This window comes from Mustelus asterias, chromosome 11, assembly GCF_964213995.1.
Source record: "Mustelus asterias chromosome 11, sMusAst1.hap1.1, whole genome shotgun sequence".
Lineage (NCBI taxonomy): Eukaryota > Metazoa > Chordata > Chondrichthyes > Carcharhiniformes > Triakidae > Mustelus > Mustelus asterias.
In genome coordinates this window covers 49,546,819-49,565,102 of record NC_135811.1, presented here as the reverse complement: position 1 = coordinate 49,565,102, position 18,284 = coordinate 49,546,819, and the positions used below count along the sequence as shown (strand labels likewise).

Below are 18,284 nucleotides of genomic sequence, written 5' to 3'. Positions count from 1 at the left end.
ATAATTTATTAGGAGAGCTTTTGTAAAAATCCTACCCATCACTGTTGTACCACATAATGTTTTTGCAGACTGTAATAAGTGGCTATTCATCCACATCAGTGAGGAATGGTTCACCATTGGCCAGTGAGATGGGTTCAGCACCTGGAGAATTTGTGAAGCGGCGTTCCAGAAGCCAAGTTGCTTGTGAGCCTGGTCAGTACAAGCCAGAACGTTCAGAGGTGTGTTGCACCAAATGTAAGGCAGGTGAGTGAGTGTTAATTCTAAACGGTTCCAATGCACTGATTTGCTGCCACACTGTTTTACTGCGTATAGAATCTGCGAGCTGTTTTCCACAGAAACAGCAGCATACTGTGTTTTTGTAACAGGGGATTTTCACAGTAACTTCATCGCAGTGTTAATGTAAGCCTACTGGTGACACTGATAAATAAACCTCACTGAAGCGCAATCAGACACTAACGTCCATTGAGACAGATACCGGAGGAGTTTTTAGGAAGCCTGCTGACAGGTGTGCGATTTAGAGAGGGTGTCACAGAAGGAGAAGGAGATGGAGATATGAGTGGGCAGCTAATGGCATGGCTGCCAATGAGAAGGCCGAAGGTAGGGTTGCCAACTGTGATCAAATGAATTCCTGGAGATTTCATCACTTGTTTTGCCCCCACTCCCCAGCCATGAGTCAACCAACACACCCATCCTTGGGGCGCACTGCCAACTGGAAGGCAAAAAGACTCATCAGCCAACTGGATGATACTTAACTGTGAGCTAACAGTTTCTCCCCTGTAAAACCTTTAAGGATTATCTCCACCTGTTAATTTATAAATGATTTATTACAACAAGAAACAACTATTTACAGAGTGCTTTAAACAATCTTTACAAACTCAGCTCTTGGCGACAACCATTTGGACAAGTCTCAACATGTCCCCAACTCTGCCCCTGATTGGACGAGCAGGTCACATGACACCTCCCTCAGTGACTGTCCCTTAAAGGGGCTAGCTACTACACTCTCCCACCCCCTTATTCAAAATTTTATGTTTGGTAAAGAGAAATTTTCAAAGAAAATGGCAAAGAGAAGCTCTTTTAATATCCTGATTTTTCTCCAGGGTTGCACAGCAATGTCCTGGAGACTGACCTTCAATTCTTGGGGAATCCTGGAGAATTGGCATCCCCAAGGTGAAGGAAAGTGGGAGGGGTTGCATAAAATGTTAGAGATAAAGGAAGGGAAACATTTGACGTGGAAGGGGCCATGCGGCTGAAGGATGGTTAAGGCCTGACAGAATTTTCACAGTAACTTCATTGCAGTGTTAATGTAAGCCTACTTGTGACATTCATAGAATCATAGAATCATACAGTGCAGATGGAAGCCATTCGGCCCATCGAGTCTGCACCGACCACAATCCCACCCAGGCCCTAATCCCACAACCCCATGTACTTACCCTAGCCAGTCCCCCTGACACTTAAGGGGAAATTCAGCACGGCCAATCTATCTAACCCACACATCTTTGGACTGTGGGAGGAAACCGGAGCACCCGGAGGAAACCCACGCAGACACGGGGAGAACGTGCAAATGCCACACAGACAGTGACCTGAGCTGGGAATCGAACCCGGGTCCCTGGCGTCGTGAGTCAGTAATGCTAACCATTGTGCCATCCCAATTAATAATAATCAATACATTAAACATTAATAATTAAGCTAAAAAAAAACTTTAAATTGACTTCAAATAAAAATATAATCATTTTATGTTGAAGGCATTGGAGGATCAAGAGGCAACTTAGGCCACTGAGGTCAGGGGTGCAGGGTGTGGGGAGACTGGGCGCAGAATGAGGTGCAGCCAGCAGAGTTTAAATGGGCTTATGTTTAGGAAAGACAGGAGAGCAATGGCATAGTCAGAAGTGTTTCGAAAGCACTCAGCAGGTGGAGGGGTGGGGGTGCAGGGGGGGTGGGGGGGGGGGGGCAGAGTCCGCACAGAGAAGAGTGTTTTAAGTAGATGACCTCCATTTTCCTAAAGGGCCGTCAACCTGAAGCGTCAACTCACTTCCTTCACAGATGCTACCCGACTTGATGAGTAGTTCCAGCATTTTCTGCTTTTTTGTGTGAATGGCCAGGTGAAAAAAATACCAGAATGAGGATTGCAGCGAAAGGTGAAGTGTGGGAGCTGGGGAGTTGGGTTGAATTTTGTCACTGCGACCAAATGGGGACAGTCCAGTAAGTGGCTCCATTTCCCTGCGGCTTGAACTATTAGGATATCTTGGAAATGTTTGGGAATGCTGTAAGCCTTTCTCTACTCATGGTTCGAGGTGACATTTTATTCTCGTGTTTCCTTTCATTTCTCTCGGTATTCTCTACATTTGCCTTTTTAGGAACTCATCTGTTGGAAGATTGTACCCGTGATAAGGAAACAAAGTGTGATCCATGTTCAGACGATGAATTTATGGATGGTGAAAATTATTCAAGTAACTGCCATCGGTGCAGGCAATGCCAGGAGGGAAGTGGTAAATATGTTATTTTATTCAAAAAATACTTCTGCAAACTGTCCACCGTTCAGACAATGCTTTGCAATTCTCGCATGAAAATAAAATCATCACCTTTCTTGTGGTTCAAAGATGTACTGGTTAGGTGGATTGTCCATGGGATATTGTGTCTTAGAATCGGCATGGTGGCACAGTGGTCAGCACTGCTGCCTCTCAGCGCCAGAGTCCTGGGTTCGATTCCCGGCTTGAGTCACTGTCTGTGCGGAGTCTGCACATTCTCCCACAGTCCGAAAGACATGCCGGTTAAGTGCATTGGCCATGCTAAATTCTCCCTCAGTGTCCCCGAACAGGCACCGGAGTGTGGCAACCAGGGGATTTTCACAGTAACTTCATTGCAATGTTAATGTAAGCCGACTCGTGACACTAATAAATAAACTTTAAACCTTTAGACTTTAAGATGTGTAGGTTAGGGGATTGTCCATGGTAAATTGCCCCTTAGTGTCCCAAGATGTGTATGATATGTGGATTAGCTATTGTGAATGCATGGGGTTATGGGGGTTGGACGTGGGGATTGGTGGCGGGCTTGGATAAGATGCTCTTTCAGAGAGTCGGTGCATGCTAGATGGGCCAAATGGCCTCCTTCTGCACTGTAGGGAATCTATGGTTCTCATACAAGTTTGCTAAATCCTCGGGGTAATGCCCCGTCTCTGATTTGATCTGATTTATTATTGTCACACGTACTAGTGTACAGTGAAAAGTATTGTTTCTTGTGTGCTATACAGCCAAAGCATACCGTTCATAGAGAAGGAAAGGAGAGGGTGCAGAATGTAGTGTTACAGTCATAGCTAGGGTATAGAGAAAGATCAACTTAATATGTGGTAGGTCCATTCAAAAGTCTGACGGCAGCAGGGAAGAAGCTGTTCTCGAGTCGGTTGGTACATGTCCTCAGACGTTTGTATCTTTTTCCCAACTGAGCCAGAAGCTCCGGATTCGAGTTCCACCCCATGACTTGATGGCCAAGGAAACTGTGTTCATAATGTGGCCAAACAGGTTCAGTGTCAACCTGCAAAATCCTTCCAAACATGCCATTGTCATGCAGTAAGAATGGGAGAGACTCCTGGTCAGCCACACTTGAAACAGAGTGGTGCCCCTCAAGCTATAAGCCCTTGGCGACAGACTAGTGACCTGTTCCAGGAATAACTAGCTAAGGAAACAGATGAAAGCCTGCCTTAGTGCACCACTAGGTGCGGGAAGAGAATTGGGATTGGACTGCCGTTTTGGTGCTGAATAATCATACTAGCGCAATCTTCTAATCACAAACAACAAAACCTGTTTTTAGCAGCAGAAAGGAGCTCCTCATCTGTGTTATTGAAAGAGATCATCAACTACTTATAGCTTAGTTGCTGATTGAATTCTACTGGATGTAACTATAAGTTGCACAAATATATGCTTGCTCGACTTCTGCAAAGTTGTTAAAATTTGCAGGTCATTTAATAGCAGGTCCTGAAGGACTGTGTCCTGACTTCAAGGATTTTGCAAAAGCCAGTTGCCATTAGGTTTGGTTGCATTACAGTAACCATTGCCCTTGGAATGGATCCCGATCTGGAGACTGAGTAAAGGCAATGATCAGTGAGGGAGGTTTTCACAAGAGAGAGAGGAGAAGCTGGGGAAGGCCATTCAACTGGAGACCACATCCTCCCATGTGTTCAGAGAGCAATTCTTTAACCTTAAGCTGAGCAATGTGTGAGCCATCTGTGCTTCAGTAAAGATGGGCAGGATTTCCACTTCTCCTGCAATTCTGATAGTTGCCACTGATGATTTCCTGGTGCTAATGAGACTGGTGGAGCTGCCAGTCAAGCAATTCAGAGGTCAGGGTTGGAGTGTCATCTGCTACAATGAGGCGTGGGAGTCCCACTTGGCCCTCATTAGTCTTTCAGCTCCACCCTGTCATTGTTTCCGGCGTGGGCATGCAGTAGCATACATCCTCGGGCAGCTTTGCATCTTTAAATATTGTCACTTTGTTGCCTTAGAAGGCAATTGAATGGAAGGTATTAGGCCAGTACGTCCCAAGCTTTCTCCCACTGGGACCCCATTTGGGTCACTGTGGCCCTATTGGGGCGGCACGGTGGCATAGTGGTTAGCACAGCTGCCTCACGGCGTCGGGTCACTGTCTGTGTGGAGTTTGCACGTACTCCCCGTGTCTGCGTGGGTTTCCTCTGGGCGCTCCGGTTTCCTCCCACAGTCCAAAGATGTGCGGATTAGGTTGGCCATGCTAAATTAACCCTGGTGTCAGGGGGATTAGCAGGGTAAATATGAGGGGTTATAGGAATAGGGCCTGGGTGAGATTGTGGTTGGTGCAGACTCGATGGGCTGAATGGCCTCCTTCTGCACTGCAGGCATTTTAGAATTCTATGATTTAGAGGTTCAAATATTTTGTTGTCACCCTCGTTGGGACCTGTGAGTGTTGTGGGGGATGGGAGGGGATGTGGAAGGAAGAGAGAGACCTTTGGGGGTGGGAGGAAGGGAAGCAAAGTGTTTACTTTTAGGGGATTTTTCAAAACGTACCTTTTTGCTGGCATTTTGGAGCAGCAAACACCAGTCATCGAAACTACAGTTTTTAAAAAACTGAGTATTTAACGGGCCTCGCAGCTGTTCACATTTTCACTCTTGCTCTGTCTCAAGATCTGCCCAGAGATGCTCAGCAAACAACCTGACAAAAGGACAGCAGATGAAAGTACCCCAAACTCCTTATCATCCTAAATCCTAACATCCAGTCGGAGCTCCTCAGAACGTTCTACTCAGGGTCTCATATCGTCATGACCCCCCCCCCCCCCTTACTGGGGACATGACTCTCCTTGGGAAGCCCTACTTTAAGCAGTTTATCAGTTCCTTTTTCTGTGGAGTTAGGGTTATTTCTGTCTGCTATCCTTTTTGTAGGTACTGAGTGGCTTTGAGGCAGATTTTGAGAGAGACTGAGAGTAAAGTTGTGCTACGGCCTTCTAACAAAGGGGCTAAATTGCCCGGCACTTCAAGGTCATAGGGCCATTGCAGTTTAGCTTCACTGGTAAATTATCACAACTTTCTTGGAGAAAATCGTGAGGAGAATGTAAGTCAGGCCATGGAAAATTGAATCAATACATATCATTGAATTGAAAGGGAAACCTAAAAACAAATTACTTAAAAACATTTCCTTCCAGACATTTTTTTTGTTCAAATAATTGTCCTCTTAAGATTCATATTGGCATTTAAAACCAAATGACTCAGCAAGATTAGCGATTAGCGGGTAGGGCCTGGGTGGGATTGTGGTCGGTGCAGACTCGATGGGCCGAATGGCCTCCTTCTGCACTGTAGGGTTTCTATGATTCTATGATTCTATGAAGATCTGAGCTGGAATTCTGTGGCCTGGGTTCAATTCCCGGCTTGGGTCACTGTCCATGTGGAGTCTGTACGTTTTCCCTGTGTCTCTGTGGGTCTCCTCCGGGTGCTCCGGTTTCCTCCCACAGTCCGAAAGACGTGCTGGTTAGGTGCATTGGCCATGTTAAATTCTCTCTCCGTGTACCCTAACAGGTGCTGGAGTGTGGCGACTAGGGGATTTTCACAGTAACTTCATAGCAGTGTTAATGTAAGTCTTACTTGTGACACTAATGAATAAACTTAAACTTTATCAACGAAATGTCCATGAGCAAATCCCAATCTGGGCCCAACTCGGCCCCCACAAAAATGGTAGTTGCCGTGTTTGGGGGCGGGACCTCTGGGATTTGGGCCTTTTCCACCATTTTCACAACAAAGGACAGGCTCTCTGTCATTGGAAAACTCTGGGCTTTTGAGTTTGCTGTTGTTATCCTGCTGAAACTGACAGCAACTTCAGGAATTCTGACATTTCCATTGTAATCAGAACTTCCCATCTAACACAGTAAACATCCTGGAAGAAATTGCACCAGCTGAATTAGGTGTAATTCAAATTTTTCATTGTTTACTAATTTCACAACACTGCCCTGAAAAGTCAAACTTATCTTTATGTAACGCCAGATTGTTCTACATTTCCACATATTTCTAAAAGCGTTTTCTTTATTAAAAGTTTATTTACCTATATATTAGCCTCCATCTTAATACAGTCACATTTCTATTTGAAAATCTAAATTAAAAATAAAGGATTTTAAGTGTCTTGGTTTGGTTTGTGTGAATACTCCAATTTGATTGGTAGGTTGCCATAGTCCCAGACGACTGGTGGGGATTTAACCTGAGGATCACCACACCTCAGTCAAAGGGCAAGGTTGAGAAGGTATAAATAACCTCAGCTGGTACGGGAATTGAACCCGCGCTGTTGGCATCACTCGGCATCACAAACCAGCCGCCCAGCCAACTGTGCCAACCGATCCCCACAATTTGATTGGTAGCCTCCTTGCCCACCGACATTGCTGCTGCGCGCCTCGCCAGCCTCTTAATTTGGTGTCAGATTTAAACTGTCCCGGAGAAAGGGAGAAGTCCCTACCGTAGAGACCGCTAGGTCTTTGGGAGCAGTTTTCCTTTAGGTCGGTGGCTTCCCCGCTGACCATCAAATCTAGTTCAAATTTAGCCTCAAGTCTGTGCTCTCTTACGGATGAAGACTATATTCTGTTTATCCCCCTTCAGGTGAAGAAACAAAAACCAAGTGCAATGAAACTCATGACACACAGTGTATGTGCCGAAAGAATTTCTTCTGCCTAACTTCTGAAAACTGCCGGACATGTCACCTTTGTAAAGAGTAAGTAAGAAAAATGAGCAATTGTGATTGATGTGTCCACCAGCAAACAAAGGCATAGAATATAAGAGCAGGGGGGTTATGATGGAGCGGTATAAAACACTCGTTTGGCCACAGCTAGAGTACTGCGTGTAGTACTCTAGCCACCACACTATAGGAAAGAGGTGATTGTACTCGAGAGGGTGCAGAGGAGATTCACCAGGTTGTTGCCTGGGCTGTAGCATTTCAGCTATGAAGGGAGGCTGGTAAGGCTGGGGTTGTTTTCCTTATCAAGAAGGCAAATCCTGATCAAGAAGGCAAATGGGATGTTGGCCTATATCGCAAGGGGGATAGAATATAAAAGCAGAGATGTCTTGCTGCATCTGTACAGGGCATTGGTGAGGCCACAGCTGGAATACTGTGTGCAGTATTGGTCCCCTTATTTGCGGAAGGATATATTGGCCTTGGAGGGAGTGCAGAGAAGGTTCACCAGGTTGATACCAGAGATGAGGGGTGTTGATTATGAGGAGAGACTGAGCAGATTGGGTTTGTACTCGTTGGAATTTAGAAGGCTGAGGGGAGATCTTATAGAGACCTATAAGATAATGAAGGGGCTGGATAGGGTAGAGGTGGAGAGATTCTTTCCACTTAGAAAGGAAGCTAGAACAAGAGGGCACAGCCTCAAAATAAAGGGGGGTCAGTTTAGGACAGAGTTGAGGAGGAACTTCTTCTCTGAGGGTGGTGAATCTCTGGAATTCTCTGAAGTGGTGGAGGCTACCTCGTTGAATATGTTTAAATCACGGATAGATGGATTCCTGATCGGTAAGGGAATTAGGGGTTATAGGGATCAGGCGGGTAAGTGGAACTGATCCACTTCAAATCAGCCATGATCTTATTGAATGGCGGGGCAGGCCCGAGGGGCTAGATGGCCTACTCCTGCTCCTATTTCGTATGTTCTTATAGGAAGAAACTTTTTCCCTTTTGTAGAGAGGTCAGTAGCCAAGGGGCATGGATTTAAGTTAAGGAGCGGGAGATTTAGAGGGGATTTGGGGAACAACTTTTTTCACCCAGAGGTTGGTGGGAACTCACTGCCTTAAAAGGTGGTGGAGGTGGGAACCCTCACAACATTTAGATGAGCACTTGAAACGCCATAGCATACAAGGTTATGGGTCAAATGCTGGAAAATGGGATTAGAACAGATAGGTGATTGATGGTCAGTGTGGACATGATGGGCTGAAGGGCCTCTTTCTGGGCTGTAGAACTCTATCACTACAGCTCTAGATGAAATGTCAGCTTGGTTGCATTGGGAGCACCCTTGTCTCGAGTCAGAAGAATGAAGTTCTGTTTTAGAGTATGAGCGTGTAATCTGGGCTGATGTGTTAGTGCAGTGGTGAAGGATTGCTGTCCTTTAAATAACCAATTAAACTAGGGTCTCTTTCACACTTCAATCACTCCACCATTAGTGGCTGTGTCTTTGGCTATCGGGACAATTAGTTCTGCAAATTCCTTCTTAAACCTCTCTTCCTCGCAACCTCTTTTTTTAAAGATGCTCCTTAAAAACCTACCTCTTTGACCACACTTTTAATTACCCCTCCTAAGATCTCCTAAATCCTGTTTGCTGATGCGGTAATGCATTGCATTGGGACATTTAACTGCATTTAAGCTGCTACATAAATGCAAGTTATTGTTGTCTGTAAAACATTCTATGCCATTTTTCTGAAGAGGCGCAGTTTAACCCTTAAATAATCCTATCAAAATCATGAACTATCTCATTGCTGTTTCGGGGGGCTTGCAAAACTGAAGTTGATTGTAATGACCGTAATTGGCAATTGCTGACAAAACACCAAGGATCCCCTACACTTCAAAATTAATTCATTGGCTGTTAAGTGCTATGGAGCATCGTCAGGACATTAAAGGTGCTGCAAAGCTGTGTGTAAAGTGAAACAAGAGAAATACCGGCAAGAAATCATTTAATTTTCAGCCTGTGCTGTTGTGTGAAATCCAGGACAGTATTGTGTACCTGAGTGTGAGCTGGTTTGTGCCTCACCCCTGGAATATGACGTCCAGGTCTTTCCACACGGATATGCAGAGAATCAATTGGATAAACTGCTTCGCTTCAAAATGTCATTTGCGCATGATTATGTTCAATGTTACTGAGACCGCTTCTGTGATTAAATTGCTAGCTCTACTCATGTGGGTTAATTGATGGTGTTTGCATTTGTGAAGCATCTTTCATGAGTTCAGCATATTCTAACGCACTTTACAACCAATTTGAAGTCATTCATTGACTACAATTCATCTTGAAGTGTCGTCACTATGGTGGTGTGGGGAAAGTCATAGCCAATTTACATACAGCAAGGTCCCACACATGGTAATGTAATAATGACGAGATCATCCATTTTAGTGACATATTGGCCAGTACAACAGGAGTACGTCCTTGTTAATCTTCACTATAATGCATCAGGATCATTTACATCTACTTGGGTGTGCAAGTCCACAGATCCTTGAAGGTGACGTCACAGGTGGAGAAGGTAGTGAATAAGGCATATGGCATGCTTGCCTTTATAGGATGGGGCATAGAGTATAAAAGTTGGGATCTGATGTTGCAGTTGTATCGAACGTTGGTTCGGCCGCATTTGGAATACTGCGCCCAGTTCTGGTCGCCACACTACCAGAAGGACGTGGAGGCTTTAGAGAGAGTGCAGAGGAGGTTTACCAAGATGTTGCCTGGTATGGAAGGGCTTAGTTATGAGGAGAGATTGGGTAAACTGGGGTTGTTCTCACTGGAAAGACGGAGGATGAGGGGTGACCTAATGGAGGTGTATAAAATTATGAAAGGCATAGATAGGATGAACGGTGGGAAGCTTTTCCCCAGATCGGTGGTGACGTTCACGAGGGGTCATAGGTTCAAGGTGACGGGGGGGAGGTTTAACACAGATATCAGAAGGACGTATTTTACACAGAGGGTGGTGGGGGCCTGGAATGCGCTGCCGGACAAGGTGGTGGAGGCGGACACACTGGGAACGTTTAAGGCTGATCTAGATAGCCACATGAATGGAGTGGGAATGGAGAGATACAAAAGAATGGTCTAGTTTGGACCAGGGAGCAGCGCAGGCTTGGAGGGCCGAAGTGCCTGTTCCTGTGCTGTATTGTTCTTTGTACCTGAGAGATTACGGCATCGACTCAATGTCTCACCTGTTAGATGGTAGCTCAAACAATGCAGCTCTCCTTTAGTAGCGCAATGGAATATCAGCTTTGATTCTGTCCTCAAATCCCTGAACCCACAGCTTTCTGATGCAGAGGTGAGTGTGCCATTAATAAGCCTCAACTGACACAGTCTTTTTTCATGAGTTGGTCATGTCTGGGCAGCGCTGCAGCACAGTGGTTAGCACTGCTGCCTCACAGCGCCAGGGACCTGGGTTCAATTCCGGCTTTGGGGTCAGTGTCTGTGTGCAGTTTGCACGTTCTCCCCGTGTCTGTGTGGGTTTCCTCCAGGTGCTCCAGTTTCCTCTCACAGGCCAAAGGTGTATAGATTAGGTGGATTGACCATGCTAAATTGCCCCTTAGTGCCCCAAGATGTGTCGGTTAGATAGATTAGCCATGATAAATGTGTGGGGTTACAGGAATAGGGCAGGGTAGAGGGCCTGGGTAAGATACTCTGTCAGAAAGTTATTGCAGAGTTGATGTGCCGAATGGCCTCTTGTGCACTGTAGCGTTTCTATGGAATGTCTCAGTGAAGTGACTGTCCACAGCTGTTAGTATCTCACTTACACTGCTTAGCAGCGATTTTCCAATGTCACAACCAACTGTTTGATTTTAAAAACATTGACAACATGGGTAGGAACATCTGCATTCTCAGTACGTAAATTTTGGCAAGATGCTGAGCTGACTAACCACCATTTACCCTGAGCGCTTTTCAGATAGGGCAACAGTGCTGCTCAGAGCATTGCAACACTTGTTGGGTTATCTGAAATTACCTTTCTAATGGGGAACCACACTGCGGAAGTGTATATCATTGAACATTCAGCTTTCTGGAATCTAATGAATTTTGACAGTTGCATCCCATCTCGCAGACGGTGCAAGCCACAGCTTAAATTGGCACAACGTTTACGTCAACAGCTGTACAACTTGAGTGTTTAAAATGCACCAGCAAGTGTTTTCTGTGCAGCTTTGATGCTGAGTATATGGAGTTTTATTTTGACTCTGATTGTGCTATCCTAACAGGGCCGAACACTAATGCTGAACTAGCTGGGAGCCTCATCTCCAGGCTACCCGTATCAGGAAATCACAGGTTTGTGGGTGGTGATCTTTCCATCAAGTGCAGCCAGCTTGTCTTGCTTTTGTTTTGCGGTTAGTGGGGGTGCAAGAGGCACTCCTATCCTAACTGCTTAAACCAGTGAAGCATGATACTGTGTCACGCTGGAAATCTGAAAGACGTGGAGAGATTCAGCATGTCATTCAGCAGCTGGGAAAGGAAGGAAAATGCCTTGACGTTTCAGACCTGACCAGCTGAGTGTTGCCAGTAATGTTTGCTCCTGTTTTCTAGAATCAGCTGTTCCCCTTTTTGTTTCCTGCCTAAGGTGTGACGTAAAGACTCAGGAGATTGCACAACCCTGCACAGAAAGGAATGACACAGTCTGCGTGGAGAAAGGTGTGTCTCTCTCTCATTCTTCCTGTTGTACTGATCATACAAAACAAAATTTTAAAAAAGTGGCAGCCACCAAACAGCTGACAATCTGACTAAAGCAATATTACTGCTTTATAATTACTGACTAATTTAAACAGCTGATAAAATCAATATTGCGCAAACTAATGTGTTCCTATAGTTGCCTTCAGCTCAGTTGGCTGGACGGCTGGTTAGTGATGCAAAGTGACGCCAACAGTGTGGATTCAATTCCCGTAATGGCTGAGGTTATTCCCGACGGTCCCTCGCCTGAGGTGTGGTGACCCTCGGGTTAAATCGCCACCTGTTAGCTCTCCCCCTCAAAGGGGAAAGCAGCCAATGATCATCTGGGATTATGGCGACTTTACCTTTATCATTGCTAATTGGTACCATTCCAATACTGGCTTTCTTCATGAACATAAATGACGCTGAGGAATTTTGATTTGAAAGTTACTGTCGCATTTAGTTGCACAACATTTTAAAAGCACTTCCTTCTCGTTTCATAGTGAGTTGACTCCTTATTTGAGGTGGCATATCCCAGTCACTGGGCTTCTCTCCAGTGCTTCAATAACAGCAATCATTTCAGGCAGACGCTATTCCTCCTGATATGAGCCTAGCTGTCAGCATTGCTTACATAAGAACATAAGAACTAGGAGCAGGAGTAGGCCATCTAGCCCCTCGAGCCTGCCCCGCCATTCAATAAGATCATGGCTGATCTGAAGTGGATCAGTTCCACTTACCCGCCTGATCCCTATAACCCCTAATTCCCTTACCGATCAGGAATCCATCTATCCGTGATTTAAACATATTCAACGAGGTAGCCTCCACCACTTCAGAGAATTCCAGAGATTCACCACCCTCTGAGAGAAGAAGTTCCTCCTCAACTCTGTCCTAAACTGACCCCCCTTTATTTTGAGGCTGTGCCCTCTAGTTCTAGCTTCCTTTCTAAGTGGAAAGAATCTCTCCACCTCTACCCTATCCAGCCCCTTCATTATCTTATAGGTCTCTATAAGATCCCCCCTCAGCCTTCTAAATTCCAACGAGTACAAACCCAATCTGCTCAGTCTCTCCTCATAATCAACACCCCTCATCTCTGGTATTAACCTGGTGAACCTTCTCTGCACTCCCTCCAAGGCCAATATATCGTTCCGCAAATAAGGGGACCAATACTGCACACAGTATTGAGAAACTTAGTTTCTCAATTGCTGGCTTTTCACACGGCTGAACCCATATTCTGCTTCTCTCAAAATCCCTGCTTGTGTGTGTCCAGTATTGGAGATGAGACAGTTACCCAGGGATGGAAACCCTTTCCTCCAGTTTACGCTTCTTCTTTATTTAGCTTGGATGTTGTGGCCAATTGCAGCTATTGGCGGTGCTAAGGCTGACATCATTGGAGTCAAAGCAGCTCAGTGCTTGAATCTGGGATCCCTGTAAGGTGAATAAGAGTCAGTGGTCACTTGGACCAGTTTCCTTCACTTGAAGGGGTCAGGGAGGTATTTTTCCAGAGATTATTTTTTCCTTCTTCCCCAAGCTCGCCTGGTTTTTTTTTAACCTTTCCGAAGTGACCACATGTCTCCTGGTGGGTATGGCAGCATAAGGCGTTGGGTACATTTTCCGGTCCTGTTGGCCATGGGAATCGTTGCGAGTAGGATGGAAAATTTGGTGGACCATTTAAAAGTTGTTGACCTCAGGTAGAAATATCTGGTCACAGGGCGGGCGCAACTGGAAAATCCTGCTCTGCCGTGGTTGTATCTGCTGTGAGAGTTAGAAACATAGAAAAACTACAGCACAAACAGGCCCTTCGGCCCACAAGTTGTGCCGAACATATCCCTACCTTCTAGAGCTACCTATAACCCTCCATCCTATTAAGCTCCATGTACTCATCCAGGAGCCTCTTAAAAGACCCTATTGAGTTCGCCTCCACCACCACTGACGGCAGCCGATTCCACTCGCCCACCACCCTCTGTGTGAAAAACCTACCCCTAACATCTCCCCTGTACCTACCCCCCAGCACCTTAAACCTCTGTCCTCTCGTAGCAGACATTTCCACCCTGGGAAAAAGCCTCTGAGAGTCCACCCGATCTATGCCTCTCAACACCTTATACACCTCTATTAGGTCTCCTCTCATCCTTCGTCTCTCCAAGGAGAAAAGACCGAGCTCCCTCAGCCTATCCTCATAAGGCATGCCACTCAATCCAGGCAACCTCCTTGTAAATCGCCTCTGCACCCTTTCAATCTTTTCCACATCCTTCCTATAGTGTGGCGATCAGAACTGAGCACAGTACTCCAAGTGGGGTCTGACGAGGGTCTTATATAGCTGCATCATTATCCCTGGACTCCTAAACTCAATCCCTCGATTGATAAAGGCCAGCACACCATACGCCTTCTTAACCACCTCCTCCACCTGCGGGGCCGATTTTAGAGTCCTATGGACCCGGACCCCAAGGTCCTTCTGATCCTCTACCGTACTAAGAGTCTTTCCGTTTATATTGTACTCCTTCATCCCATTTGTCCTACCAAAATGGACCACGACGCATTTATCTGGGTTGAAGTCCATCTGCCACTTCTCCGCCCAGTCTTGCATCCTATCTATGTCCCTCTGTAACTTCTGACATCCCTCCAGACTATCCACAACCCCACCAACCTTCGTGTCGTTGGCAAACTTACCAACCCATCCCTCCGCTTCCTCATCCAGGTCATTTATGAAAATGACAAACAGCAAGGGTCCCAGAACAGATCCCTGGGGCACACCACTGATGACCGACCTCCATTTAGAAAAAGACCCATCTATCCCCACTCTCTGCCTCCTTTGGGCAAGCCAGTTCTGGATCCACCGGGCAGCAGTCCCTTGGATCCCATGCCCTCTCACTTTTTCTCGAAGCCTTGCATGGGGGACCTTATCGAACGCCTTGCTAAAATCCATATAAACCACATCTACCGCCTTCCCTTCGTCAATGTGTTTAGTTGTGGCAGGCGAGCCAAACGTCCACTGACTTTCAGCAAGACTGGAAAATGCCGGTGGTGGGTGGTGCTGGAAAATCCCAGCCATCTCGTTAGTGTAATGGTTAGTATCTCTGACTATTGCGCGGGACACCAGGGTTCAATTCCCCGATGGGTAGCTGCGAATTAGGGCAGCATGGTGGTACAGTGGTTAGCACTGTGCCTCTGTCAAAGCTGCCTTGCAGTGCCAAGGACCCGAGTTCAATTCCGTCCTTGGGTGACTGTGTGGAGTTTGCACGTTCTCCCCGAGTCTGTGTGGGTTTCCTCTGGGTGCTCCGGTTTCCTCCCATAGTCCAAAGATGTGCAGGTTAGGTGGATTGGCCATGTTAAATTTCCCCTTCGTGTCCAAAGGTTAGGGGGATTAGCAGGGTAAATTCGTGGGGTTACCAAGATAGGGCCTGGGTAAGATGCTCTGTTGGTGAGTCAGTGCAGACTTGATGGGGCCAAATGGCCTCCTTCTGCATTGTAGGGATTCTATGATTCATAACTACGAGGATCGGGCTGGATGGAATTGTCAATCTTTTCTTGTCTATGGCTTTCCTGTGTTTCTGGTCCAAGTGACTCACCCACTCATTGGACAGCTTACATAGGTTGTCAATTTGCTGCATTGTGTCGTATAGACAAAGGCCCTAAAATACTTGCAGCCATTCCCACAACACGGAGTGGAGAGAGAGAATTTTGGGGATATGTTACTGATGTCATTGTGGATTGACCACATCTATGTTTCAAGATGGCGCCGGAGCATGGCGGCTCTTAAGTTTAAAGTTTATTTATTAGTGTCACAGGTAGGCTTACATTAACACTGCAATGAAGTCACTGTGAAAATCCCCTAGTCCCCACACTTGGGTACATTGAGGGAGAATTTAGCGTGGCCAATGCCCCTAACGTGAACATCTTTCGGACTGTGGGAGGAAACCGGGGCACCCAGAAGAAACCCACGCAGACACGGGGAGAACGTGCAGACTCTGCACAGACAGTGACCAAAGCTGGAAATCAAACTCAGGTCCCTGGCACTGTGAGGCAGCTGTGTTAACCACTGTGCCACCCTGCTTTGTGAGCTATGTATGGCATGATTTCTATGGATAGCATGCAAAAAAAAATACTTTTCATTGTATCTTGGTATATGTGACAATAATAAATCCAATCCAATCAATTCAAAATCACATTTATGGACACCACAAGGTTTAGACAGAAGGTGACAACAATATAACTGCAGTGACTTACCTGTAATTGTAGCTCAAACAAACTGGAGGAACAGCATTTCATCTTCCAGCTATGCACGTTACAGCCTTCCGGTCTCAACATCGAATTCAACAACTTCAGATGATTAGTTCTACCCCACCTCGACCCCTTTGTTTCCATTTTATTTAATTTTTAACTGTTCTTTACTTTTTATTCCTTTATGTCTTTATTTTTCTTTTCCCCCCACTCTTTTCCCCCTATTTTATCCCTCCTTTCCTTACCTTTTCTCCCCCTTTGCTTTCCCTTTTCCCCCTATTTCTCAATTTTACCTCCCTCCCACCTCTCTCTCCCCCCCCCCGACATCTTCATCTGTCACCGTTTACCCACTGATTTCAGCTTCTCTGCCGTTTGGCCATTCACACCTTCTATTCCCTCAATGGACTGCTATTAGCAGCCTTTCCCCTTGTTTTTGTGGCTATGACTCATATTTCATTCCCTCACCCTACAGTATAAATATCTCCAGCTTCCTATGCCTTTTAGCTTTGACAAAGGTTCACCTGGACTCGAAACGTCAGTTCTTTTCTCTCCTTACAGATGCTGCCAGGCCTGCTGAGATATTCCAGCATTTTCTCTTTTGGTAGCTGTAATTGTGTTGTTCGTAAGGGGACAGGTTCTCCTTGCTGCTGTACTCTTCGGACAAAGTCACGGTGGTGATATTCACCGATGTCACTCTAACCATTCTGCCATTCTTGAATCCTCATCATTATTTACATTTTTCTGTTTTGCAGATATCCAATCATCGAATACTGGTGTGGGGATTGGTGTGGGGATTGGTGTGGGGATTGGTGTGATTTGTGTGATACTTGCAGCTGGTGGCATTCTGTACTTCAACAGACACCTCCTCCCATGTAAGTCAAAAAAATACCTGGTCTATTTGACTCTAGTTAAAAATAGCAACCTAATCCTATCCATTTTAATATTGGTCAACGATAATGATTACAAAGAAAATTACTCCTATGCATTTTATGTCCAGGCATTTGGTAAGGAAAAAAAACCTGTTCCTTTTGAACTGTCTCTAAGCGGTGGAGGACCCCATTACTAATGTGCTCGTTTTGAAAGCAGACTTTTGTTAAACATTTTTCTTGCGATCTCAACAAAACATAGCCTGGATTTTATGGTCAGCATTAAAGAAATGATGGTTGCCTTACAGACAGGTACCCAGAGAATTTATGCGGGCATCTTAGGATATTTGTCCTTTAACATAGTATCTATCCCAGGGTGGCAGACACGATAGAAGGCGGAGGTCAGTGTTGTGTTTGCGTGGGGAAAGACACAGCTAGGATTTTCACCCCATCGGAACTGAAGACATCCCAGAGTCCAAACCCGGGAGTAAACAGCAGAAAAATGTGTTCTTACTGTACACAAAGCTAAATAAAGATTGGGAAATGCAGTTCAGATTAAGGGAGAGAGTTAAAAGAGACAGACTGAAGAAAACACCTTTTTTAAAAGTGTAATGGCCCCAGTTCTAACTTTACCACCCATTATTAATGTGGTACTAGTGGGTGGGTGCAGCAAATTCATAAGGTTGGCAGTCTTTTCAGTAAGAAGTTTAACAACACCAGGTTAAAGTCCAACAGGTTTATTTGGTAGCAAAAGCCACACAAGCTTTCGAGGCTCTAAGCCCCTTCTTCAGGTGAGTGGGAATTCTGTTCACAAACAGAACTTATAAAGACACAGACTCAATTTACATGAATAATGGTTGGAATGCGAATACTTACAACTAATCCAGTCTTTAAGAAACAAAACAATGGGAGTGGAGAGAGCATCAAGACAGGCTAAAAAGATGTGCATTGTCTCCAGACAAGACAGCCAGTGAAACTCTGCAGGTCCACGCAACTGTGGGGGTTACAGATAGTGTGACATGAACCCAATATCCCGGTTGAGGCCGTCCTTGTGTGTGCGGAACTTGGCTATCAGTTTCTGCTCAGCGACTCTGCGCTGTCGTGTGTCGCGAAGGCCGCCTTGGAGAACGCTTACCCGAATATCAGAGGCCGAATGCCCGTGACCGCTGAAGTGTTCCCCAACAGGAAGAGAACAGTCTTGCCTGGTGATTGTCGAGCGGTGTTCATTCATCCGTTGTCGCAGCGTCTGCATAGTTTCCCCAATGTACCATGCCTCGGGACATCCTTTCTTGCAGCATATCAGGTAGACAACGTTGGCCGAGTTGCAAGAGTATGTACCGTGTACCTGGTGT

General features: G+C 45.8%; 2 protein-coding genes across 4 annotated transcripts in view; both read left to right on the top strand.

The window, feature by feature from the left end:
• Window positions 1-18,284, top strand: part of lipf (lipase, gastric) — a 911,257-nt gene that overhangs the window by 289,550 nt on the left and 603,423 nt on the right. The gene's annotated exons all lie outside the window — the stretch shown is intronic.
• LOC144500524 (tumor necrosis factor receptor superfamily member 6-like) overlaps window positions 1-18,284 on the top strand; it is a 42,899-nt gene that overhangs the window by 5,127 nt on the left and 19,488 nt on the right. For both annotated transcript variants that reach the window (XM_078223574.1, XM_078223575.1), the window contains exons 2-6: window positions 69-243; window positions 2,355-2,486; window positions 7,098-7,209; window positions 11,766-11,836; window positions 16,819-16,938. In XM_078223574.1, coding sequence (XP_078079700.1) covers window positions 69-243; window positions 2,355-2,486; window positions 7,098-7,209; window positions 11,766-11,836; window positions 16,819-16,938 — 610 coding nt within the window. The remainder of the gene's footprint in view (window positions 1-68; window positions 244-2,354; window positions 2,487-7,097; window positions 7,210-11,765; window positions 11,837-16,818; window positions 16,939-18,284) is intronic.